Source organism: Cryptosporidium hominis (assembly GCF_000006425.1).
Source record: "Cryptosporidium hominis TU502 chromosome 3 CHRO013094, whole genome shotgun sequence".
Classification (NCBI taxonomy): domain Eukaryota; phylum Apicomplexa; class Conoidasida; order Eucoccidiorida; family Cryptosporidiidae; genus Cryptosporidium; species Cryptosporidium hominis.
Window position 1 is genome coordinate 1 of NW_667218.1, and position 10,842 is coordinate 10,842.

The 10,842-nt window shown below is 29.4% G+C and overlaps 6 protein-coding genes across 6 annotated transcripts; all 6 read right to left on the reverse strand.

The window, feature by feature from the left end:
- Positions 1–437: 437 nt before the first annotated feature.
- Positions 438–1,286, reverse strand: Chro.30209 (hypothetical protein). Its single annotated transcript, XM_661173.1, has 1 exon — positions 438–1,286. The coding sequence occupies one exon, from the start codon at positions 1,284–1,286 to the stop codon at positions 438–440; it is 849 nt and encodes a 282-aa protein (XP_666265.1).
- Positions 1,287–1,580: 294 nt separating this feature from the next.
- Positions 1,581–2,708, reverse strand: Chro.30208 (hypothetical protein). The annotated part of the gene is made up of 1 exon (XM_661174.1): positions 1,581–2,708. One exon carries the CDS (start codon positions 2,706–2,708, stop codon positions 1,581–1,583), a length of 1,128 nt encoding a protein of 375 aa, XP_666266.1.
- Positions 2,709–3,126: 418 nt separating this feature from the next.
- Positions 3,127–4,023, reverse strand: Chro.30207 (hypothetical protein). The annotated part of the gene is made up of 1 exon (XM_661175.1): positions 3,127–4,023. One exon carries the CDS (start codon positions 4,021–4,023, stop codon positions 3,127–3,129), a length of 897 nt encoding a protein of 298 aa, XP_666267.1.
- Positions 4,024–6,097: 2,074 nt separating this feature from the next.
- On the reverse strand, positions 6,098–6,910 carry Chro.30206 (hypothetical protein). The annotated part of the gene is made up of 1 exon (XM_661176.1): positions 6,098–6,910. The coding sequence occupies one exon, from the start codon at positions 6,908–6,910 to the stop codon at positions 6,098–6,100; it is 813 nt and encodes a 270-aa protein (XP_666268.1).
- Positions 6,911–7,347: 437 nt separating this feature from the next.
- Chro.30205 (hypothetical protein) lies at positions 7,348–8,250 on the reverse strand. The annotated part of the gene is made up of 1 exon (XM_661177.1): positions 7,348–8,250. The coding sequence occupies one exon, from the start codon at positions 8,248–8,250 to the stop codon at positions 7,348–7,350; it is 903 nt and encodes a 300-aa protein (XP_666269.1).
- Positions 8,251–8,582: 332 nt separating this feature from the next.
- Positions 8,583–10,688, reverse strand: Chro.30204 (hypothetical protein). Its single annotated transcript, XM_661178.1, has 1 exon — positions 8,583–10,688. The coding sequence occupies one exon, from the start codon at positions 10,686–10,688 to the stop codon at positions 8,583–8,585; it is 2,106 nt and encodes a 701-aa protein (XP_666270.1).
- Positions 10,689–10,842: the final 154 nt, after the last annotated feature.

The following is a 10,842-nucleotide window of genomic DNA, read 5'->3' on the forward strand; positions in this document are numbered from 1 at the left end:
TTGTAAAAATATTTTCCTTTATCCCCAAAAATATTTTTTTTATTAGCTTATTTAAATGGCAACGAATTTTATTTTGTCAAATCTAGAAACTATTCAGGGCTTAAATAGCTAAATTTTGAACCAAGTTAACAGCTGATTAATTAAATTAAACAACTATTAGTTAAATATGGAACTGATATTTAATTAAAATTCTGTGAAAAAAATCCTTAATTTATGTTGGATCCCTAAATTGTGCATAACTTTGCAATTACTTGTTATATAAAAAAATATGGCGCCAACTAATTGGCATGTATAACCCCATCCTGCATGCAACAGTCAATTTCTACGGTGCACATTTGAACATTTTTCTTGTAAATACAAAAATTAAGTATTTTCTTCACTGTTCCAATAATTGCAGTTTTCATAATTTATTGGTAGTGTATTTGCAGATTATTCAATCAAAGAAGTGTGCTGATATCTCTACTTGAAATTTCCATATACATTTTACATTTTTTCTTTTTATGTTTGATTTTTCTAATAGTATATTCTTGTTTGGTAATTAGAATTTTTAATGTTTGAATAGAGGCACTAAGAGTTGAATGATCAAAAGTTGCTGTAATATTCTTGGTAGAATTTTTGTATTCTTTATTGAATTTATGTAATAGTTTTTTTAAGATTGATAGAAGTTGTTTAGAGGTTGTCTTTAAAACTGCAAAAAAAGTATAAGTTTGGGCGTTACAATTTACTGAGTTATCCTTAAATATTCTCCGGGAGTATTTATCAAGACGCAACAAAATTAGGCATTTAAATATTTGTTCCAAAAGTGATTCTATATTCTGTTTATGCATGGAGATTTCTTGTTTTTTTTCAGTGAGATATTCTTGAAAACCTACTGTTGAATATTTCCCAGATGAATTATTGTCATTATAATGCTTTACTTGCTCATTAGTCAGAATCAATTTCTTAAGAGATTTTTTTAACTCCTTTAATAGGTTCTTTAGTTGAGATTCAGTACATGACTCTTTGCTGGTCAAATCAGGACTGATTCCAATACTTTCTAGATAAGATTCTGCATTAGATTCTAATTTTGTAACAAACCAACTATTTGGTTGTGAAAGTTCTCCATCGTCTGAGTTTGTCGTACTTGTTTCTTTAGTTAAGTAGCTAGAAGAACTAGATTCAAGATCCTTTCCTCCCTCAGCATGCAAAAAGGAGATCAGCTTAATATTATGATTTAAGATCCCCTTATTTTCATTTATACCTCCAATAAATACAAAAAAAATTGTTAAAAGCCACAAAAATAGCATTTTGACACGGATAAAACAATTTGGTAACCTAAGTTTAACCCTAATTCTCGAATTAATTTATTTTAACAGTCGAGGGTATAAGGCTCAAGCTTCAATAATTTAAAAAAAAATTTAAAATTCTCAACCAACTTAAACATAGCATTCCACCGAACTGAAAGAAACATTAATAATAATGGTTTATTGTTCAATTAAAAAAATAGATCTTAAAATATCACTGAATATTTTGGCGGCAGAAATTTAGATAAATTTAGCGCCGACAATTTGTAGGAATGGAATAAAACTTGATCTGAATTTTCAGAAAAATACATCGTCATCGTACATAGCGTCAATGTTGAAGGAATCAAGAACGAGTTTCCAAAATGGTTCTTCATCCTTATCGTCATCCCCATCCCCATCCCCATCCCCATCATCCTTTTTCTTTTCACCCTTTTCATTACTCTTAGGTTTTTTACCAAGGAGTTTTTTGAGGCTGTATTTTAATGAGCTAGAACTTCCACTTATAGATGTGTCAAACTTGCTTCCTTTATATTTGGAGCCTTTCGCTGAGCTTGCATGTTTAATATATTCTTTACATAATTCAAAATTTTCTTTATGTTTATTAAACTTTTCTTTCTCAATATCACTTGTTTCACTAATCATTGCTAAAGCGAGGTCTATAGCTTTTATTCTACTTTCAGAGTCAGTATAGCTTCCTTCAGCGAGTTTAGCAATTAGTTTTATTAACTGTCTTCTTGAATACCTAAGAATCATTAAAATACATTCAATCATTTCCATCATTACCAAGTGAAAGAAAATATTATATGTTGTGCAACCTTCTTCGTTATACGATATTGATACTTTCCTATAGTAATGTGAAAGCAAGTACATTATACAGTTCATGAGTAAGCTCATGTATCTTGACATAAACATAATAACTTCACCAGATCTCGTCATTAATTTAACAAACTCTGAATGGTTTCTTGTATTAACAGTCATATCTTTACCTCTGTTTCCTGATGTATCGTAATCACGCTTGTATTCTCCCCTGTATAAGAAATAAAAGGTAACTATCTTTTTTGTTTTTTTAATAAATACATCTTTCACTTCTGAACTACATGTTCCTTTTACAAACATTTGATCATCTAGACCAAAAACAGCCAGAAATTGAGAAGCTGGCATATGTTCGGGTTTTGAAGGCGATAAATCTGCAACATTGCTTTTTAGTTGAACTTCAACTGATTCAACAGTAGGAGCTCCAGGTGCCTGATCTTGGCTCTCTTTAATTCTCATTTGAACGGGGAAATTCTGGCGTTTTTCAGCCTTAATGAAACTAAGTTCGAAAATATAGTTATTTTTAACTAATCGAGAGACCAAAATTCTGGGCTGAATTAAATATATTAAATACAAAATTGAATAAATATATATTTTTAAAAAATGCATCATATTATAATCCTTATTTCAGTTGAAAAAAGAAAAAAAAAATGATAATATTAATCAATTACAAATAGTTGACTTAAATAATATGACCATTCTAAATGGGTTAAATGTAACCAAATATTATATACTCCAATATTTAATCGATTGGTTTTATTAAAGAAAGGGATTCGTTTTCTTTTTAATTTGAGACTTTTCACTAATATTTTCAGATTTATTTCAACTTAAAATAAATCAAGTGGCGCGGAATACATGCAACGTTACGAAAAAAACATTTTTTATTATATATTAAAAAAAAAATAAGTGATGATTAACCATATAAAGCCTGGTTTTTTCTGACCGATATTAAAAGTTCATTGTTTAAATGAAGTTGCAGCATTACTATACTAATTTGAGTTTCTGTTCTTTTTTATGAGGCTGAATGTGATTAAAAATAAGTATTAACCTCATTTTCATCCTCAAAAACTGTTTCACCAGACGTTCTAGCTCTTATACCGCCTAATAGTCTAGTAGTTATTCTATTTCGTACGTAGCATTTGCATTTCATTTTCTCAGATGCAGAATCTTTGGAAATTTGTTTTTGTGCAGAAAATGAATCCTGGGCACTCGAGAGTGAGAATCCGTAGCAACGGCATAAATTTGGATCTATATGGACTGATGTAAGACATTTGTTATATAGCTTGGATAATTCTCTGAGTACTTTTTTCAATACAGACAAGATCGCTTCACTTGCAGATTTAAGAGCAGAGAAATATGTTACTGAAACAAGGGTGCATCCTTTCTTATTAGTTCTTATTGATTTGCCAGAGTATCTTTTTGCTGACATCCTCAAAACACAACTAAAAATTTCCGCCAATAATTGTTCTAATTTCCCGTTTAAAGAAATTGTTTTTGCTTTTAAGTCATTTAATCTACCAATTTCTAGACTCGATGAGTGGGTTTGCTCATTAATAGATTTCTCTGAGCTTACACTTTTACCATAAATTTCAAATAATGTAAGCATTGTATTTTCAAGTAATTTTAACAATTTTTGTAATTCCCTTTTACTACATTTTTTTTTCACGGATAAATCTAAACCAACTCCATTATTCGCCATGAAATCGCTAAGGACAATTGGTCCTCTTCCCTGGAGAACTCCAAACTGAGGCATTTGAGTATCTTGTGGAGGCAAAGCTACAGGTTCACTTTCAGATCCAGTTTCTAAACTTGCCGCATTTAAGAATGATACTTCCAAAATAAAGTTCTTTACAAAGTTATTTGAAGTAAAGCTAACGGTAAAAAGCAAAACAAGAAGGAAATTTATTATACTTGAACTCTTGAGCATTTTATATAAATAAAAGATAAACTGTTAAGCAAATTCGCAGAATTTATGTTACACTAAGCAATAACACTGAATATATATTCGAATTTAATCAAAACTAAATTATAATATTTAATATTATATATATAAGAATGATGTATGCTTTCGGTATATTGTTACACATGCACACAAGTCATGAGTTGAGTTTAATATTTCACAGTTAATTTTAGTGGTCACACAAAGATAGCTAAGGCTTTATTCTTTTATATATTATATTTTAAAATAATATGTGAGTACGTTATGTAATTCAATTATAAATTTGATTGCAATAAATTAATTTATTAAATAGTAATATTAAGCATGATAATGAATTCTATATTATTAAAGTTTTAATATTTTAGAATATCTTTCGATATATTACAGCAAAATATTAGGTTTTGTAATAATTATTAGAGGTTAATTTAGCTGAAAAAATAATCTTCAAGTTTCATAATTGTTTGGTTTAAAACTAATCATTTCGCTTTGAATTTTATGCCAGCAACTACTAATACAAATATCTTGAGTACATATAGTGATTGCATGTATTAATAAATAACAATAAAATATTGCAAAACATTATTGTGTTGGAAAGCGGCAAAATGAAATGATAAATTATTTATTTTGAAACCGAATCGAGTTTTTTTTTTTTAAATTATTATTTGGGTCATTTAAACGGTGAAAAGACAATTATAGAAAGGTTTTCTGTACATTTTCATAAAAAACAAAAGTTTTTCAGCCTGATTCTTAGGCCTGTAATAACTTGAAAGAAAAAAAAAATAATCAAATAATTCAAAATGACGTAATTTTATTTCATTTAGGTAATTATGAATTATATTTACAAAATACAACATTGTGTAAAGTAAATAAATTCTGAGAATTAAATAATAAAATAATTTTTTCCAAAACAAGATTTATTATAGTTTCCAAAGTTTCACACTTAAAAACAAAGAACATGCACTTTTTGTTGTTCTGTGTAAACTAAAAATTTGACAAATTTGTTTTGGCGGGCAAACGTTTTCAATATAAGCCTAAATAAAATTGGATGCTTAAAACATTCGAAACGTGAATTATAAATGATTTCCTGTATAAATTAAATAATATTTTGGTTTAGGCCTTTTTTCTTTTTTTTTAAATAGACAGTTAATTGATTAGTGTGAAATTGATCTTCTATAGTTAATCGAAATATTATTGAAAGATTTCAAATTAGATTCTTTGAAACCATATAAACTTGTGATAAAAGCTGAACAAACTTGGTAAATTCATATTAAAGTTTAAAATCAAACTTTCTTTTGAGTTCTAATAGTATTCAATAGATTCTCATTTTTGTAATAAACAGTTTCTATCATTCCTCTATAAATTTCTAAAAACTAGAATAAATCATAAAATATAAGGCGGTAAATTACATATTTAAAATTTTATCCTCAAAAAATTGTAAAAATTTAATTATAAAGCATTTCTATCCGGTCAAATGTAGAAAACCATGTATAAATGAATGGATAAATACTCATGTATGTATGCACACATTCCGAGGATTTCTTTCTTTAATTATTCTACTAAATAGAAATTACGAGATTTGGCAAGTGTTAACGAAAGAATACTTAATTCATCCTAAAATATCTAATTTTTTTTTTCAATTAAATCAGTAAATTTATATCAAAATTCAATTAGCACTCAGTTTTATCTTCATTTTCAGAATTTCTTTCAATAGGATTTATAACTTATTTAATCAAACATTTCTACATTATAATTGTAATTCTGACTTCTCTGTGCAGAATCTTATTGCTGGTACTGGTTGACCAAAAACATCAAAACAGACAATTTTCTCTAATTATGAACTTGAAATACGGATCCTCTTTAATAATTTAATATTAGAGACGGGGTAAGAATACTTTAATAGTGCTTGAATGACTGACATAAATGGCATTAATAGCTTGAAATATTTTAGCCCCCCATTTAAATATAATAAAACTATTATTTCCGAAAATTTAGATACAAATTTGGGATGGGGCAACATTAACTTTATGCCTAACAGCTCTTGTGCTGACACCACCATTAGAAATCATCTAAAAGAAAGAGCTTTGCGTAAACTTAAACAAGCATAGGGCTCACAATTCTTTTTTATTCGTTTGTATTGGCAATAATAAGAAGTCTCTGTGGTCATTGAAGCTTTGATTGCCTTGACAGAAAAAAAGAGATAGTAGCAAGGTGATTGTTTAACATTCACGTTAAATTGTTGACAACTGAATTTCGATTTGCTAAAGCTTGAGAGAGTTTCTTCCAGTAAAATAATAATTCTTTTGCTAAGTTCCTTCATGGACGAATAATAAACATATGAATAAATTGTGCAATCAAAATGATTATTAGAAACGGTATAGTTTTTGTATTTAGAGGCTTTTTTGAGTACAATACATGAAAAAATTTCAAGAAGTAACTTTGAAAGCTCAGTGTTGGCTTCTTGAAGCATTCGATTGTTATTTTCAACTAAATCTTGGTTCTCAACAGAACTTGGCTTTTTTTTAAAGCTTAGCACTAGACCTTTCAAAGAATAATACTTAATAAATGTTTGCTTAAGTTCTAAAAGCAATTTCTTGAGTGCTTTGTTTGAACGTTCTTTTTCAATTTCTAAACCATCTAAAACTCCAAATTCTGCAAGAAAATCCTTATATTCCTTACTTCCTTTTCCAGAAAATAATGGCTTTGCTTCTGAAAATGACTGATATTGGGGCATTCCTACTTGAAACAAGGATACTTGATTCATTTCTAATATTTCTGTAAATCCATCCCAGCATAAAAAAGATATTACAGTCAATATAAATAAATAAGCACACATGTAGTGGAAAAAAGCGCATTTGCTCGAGTTGGCTATAGACATATTTATTAATATACTATTTCCACCAAACCAACAAGTTACTAGTTGGCAATCATTCGTTATATTTTTTACATTTAGAATGGGGAATTTTACATATTAACTAAAATTATCACAAATCCTCGTCAAAAATTCTAATATCCACACAGAATCCTCCTCCCCCCAATTTAACTATTACTCCAAGTTAGAAATTTATTAAAGTATTCAAAAATAAGTCAGTTACCTCTTTGGCGCCAACTATNGAAAAGGTATTAAATAAAATTAGAAAATGATCTAAACTTTGCTTTTTTTTATATAATAATTGATTGGCAATTAGACGATCATCTAAACTAAAAATTAAAATATTGATGCGTTTACTACTTATATCCAAGCTAACAAACACTTTTTGTCGATGGCTATTCTTTTCATTACTTTAAATGTTACCTTCATTTATTACAATAGAATTAAAGTACACTAGTAACAGGCTCCAACTCTTCTTTTGTGAATCCTGCGTTTAAGTTTCCATTAATTCCGTTCTGAATTTCAGCATCTTTTTCCAATACATGTTCGCATTCCTCTTTAATAGAATCAATTGTATCTCCTGAACCAAGAATATTTTTCTCATTAAACGTAAACCATCTTCTTTGAAAACTATCTTGTTTAATTACGATGCTTTGTAATACGTTTTTATTATTTTTTAGATCTTTAAGAGTTTTCTTAGCGCAACTACACAAAGCCCTACTTTTTGTTTTACATAATTTTTTCTGCGATTGTAAATATGTATCCATCCTTGATAAATATAACAACTCAAAACTTGAAAGGTCTCTTGTCAAATACGAATCAAATAAGTTTTTCGGAGTGTATGCAGGATCATCACCAGAATTGCGACTAGTAATTCTACTCTTCTTTGCAATTCCTCCCCTGCTTTTAATGAGCATATATTCTGTCAGCGCTCTACACTTAATGCAGTAACTTAATAATTTCCCCCACCTAGTTTGTTGCTCTAAAAGTTCATTGTACTTTTCTTTCGCAGCAGCTAATCTATTCTCAATTCCTCTACATTTTCCAATATTACGAGAAATAGCACATCTTCTTTTGCATGATTCAAATGCATTTGTGAGGTTCTTTACATAACAGGAGTAAGAAGTCGCTTCAAACTTTAAAACCTGATCAATTCCCAAAAGCAAATTCATACTTTCGGGACTACATTCTTGTACTTGTATCATGGCATTTTTTCTGTAAATATCTACATCATTGTTCTCCTTAAGACTTAACAAACTGAACTCTTTAAAAGACAATCGAATATTATTAGCAGAAATGCCAAAGAACACAAGAAGGTGTATTCCAATTAGAGAAAAAATGTTCATTTTTATTGTAATTAAAAGAAATTTATACCTAGTATAAAATTACTAGAACTTAAAAGGTGACATAGAATCTATACTGGTAGGAAAAGGATTACTGCTTAATATTGTACATCTAATGTGTGAAATTAATAACGCATACAAATATATTCAGAAAAAGGTTATAATTTTTCTTCAAAAATTAAATAATAAGAGTAATTTTGGCTATTTAGTGTGAGCTACTTATGTATTTTCTTCTATTGTTCACACAACAATTATGTCCATATTAAGTTACACTACTTTCCCGCCTAATTAATACACACAAAAATGCATGAAATAAATATTAGATGAATTGCAAACTAGAGCCAATTATTTTGTGGATTTGAAGTGGGGTCTGGATGAGTTTGAGTATTATGATTAATATTTGTATTTTTACCTTTATTTCTTCTTATTGGAAATTTGGACTTAAGCCTATGTTTTGGCCTTTTTTCTAAATTACGACTTCTATTTGGGACTTCCTTGGCTGCAGGAGCAGGATTGGGGGGTTGTTCCTGATTATTAATAGGATTTAGCAGTAGGTTGAATAGACTTGATTTGAGAATGGTATACTTTTCTAAACTGGAAGGATAAGTGATTGGGAATTGAACTGTTTGTATATACTCAAAATTCTCAATTTTATATCTATATCCAGATGTTGAAACATACTCAGCGGATTCAGGAATACTACTTGAAAATAAATAATTAGAAATTAGATAATTTTTGCACAATATCATTCTGTTGTTGAGATTATGTCTGTAAGATTCCATATTAATCTTGTCAGCAAAAATATTGTTGTAAGACTCTTCAAGACAATTGCAGATTTGTGGTCTTTTCCCACATCTTGTTGGACATATTGTAGTACAACTACTTGAGATAAATTTGTCCAGCTTTTCTACTGCAGACTTATATGCATTAATGATATAGAATAAAAATATTACAAAGTCAAATAATAGATAATATTCTTTTAAAGTGCATCGAATAAACGAATTTCCATCAGACAAATGAAAGAAAGTTTTATTTCTCTGAGATATGAAATTGTTTTTTGCCAGTGAACATTGAGTAACACCTACAACTGAATCCACAAGATCATATCTTAATTTAGAGTAATATTTGATATTTTTTTCGAGTTGTTTTTTAAGTTTATAGCATCCTACCAATACACTTGTAACTTTGTTTCTTTCATTACATTTCTTTCTTCGATAGTTTTTTAGGATAAGACGTAGTTTGCAAGTATACTTAGTTATAAATGCAATAATTCGGCCTGTAACCTTTGCCATTTTATCACAATGTGTCTCATCAAATTTTAATGAAGACCTTCTTACTGGGTCATATAATATCATAGAAATCAAACTTTTCCATGGATCAACAAAATCAAGTTCCAACTCAACCTCTGTTATAGGTATTGCGTTTCTAGCATTCAAGTCTAAATTAGGAACGACTTCATCTTGGTTTACTTGAATTTCAGTTCCCATTTCTTCAAATACGGTATTAAGATTTTCTTCGTTAGTAGGCACATTTTCAGGTTCTGATACAGGCAAATTAAGGTCTGGAGTAGGAGTCCTCAGATTTTCTTCAGGTTGTACAAACTCATTTGATGTTGGAGTAGATTGATCTTGTTTGACTAGTTCGAATTTCAAATCATTTTTAGGTTGCATTTCTAAAAATTCAATTGAAGTTGGTGAAGCACTATTTGAGGAAGTAGTAAGTTGAAGCTGGGAATGACCACTAGAGCCATCGTAGAGTTTGCCCGAAGAAGCATCAGAAGAGGTACTCTGATTTGTCTTCACACTAGAATCTGCGTCAGAATCATTCTCTTCATCGATGTTTAAGGTGCTTTCAGTGCTAGTTATGGATGTTTTGGGTTGATTTTTGACACAAAAGCTCTCTAGACAACTTCCATTTGTCCTAATATACTTTCTTAACAGCGAAAGTAGTTCTTTAATATCAACAACGATTTCATTTTCACTTGTGTTTGGTGTGAACTTTGAAGTTAAATATACTTGGGAGACTTTAAGGCAATCAGAAAAAGATAATCCTAAATCTCTTTTATTGCTCTCAAATAATACAAATTCAACTAATTCATTACGAGAATTAAAAGATAATATGCTTTCTCCGAGTTTCTTTTTATAGTAACTGTTTCCTTGAGAAAGGAAAGCTGATTCACTTTTAGAGTTTAATATTGGAGAAGCTCCACCGGTTTCCTTCTCATTCTGACTTGTACTAGACTCTTCTGAGGATTGATCACTATTTTCTTCCTGATTTGATCTCTCAACACTTCCTTCAGTACTACTTTCAGCTTGGCCTGCACCAAACCCACCAACTGCCTTGAGCTCAATGAGACTCAATTTAAAGTAAAAATCAGAGCTCCCAAACTCATAGATACTAATGAGAGGTAGACATAAAAAAAAGGCCAAATTCAAGTACATATTAGAATTTTTCCTTGGAACTATTAATTTATAGATCGATTCAAATTAATTCAAGTCTTATCTGATTAACTCAGCTCAGGTGCCAAAAATAGCTATCAGCCACAGCTCCTTATTCTGCATCAAAACAAAACAAAAAAGTTCGTTTAAACAATTA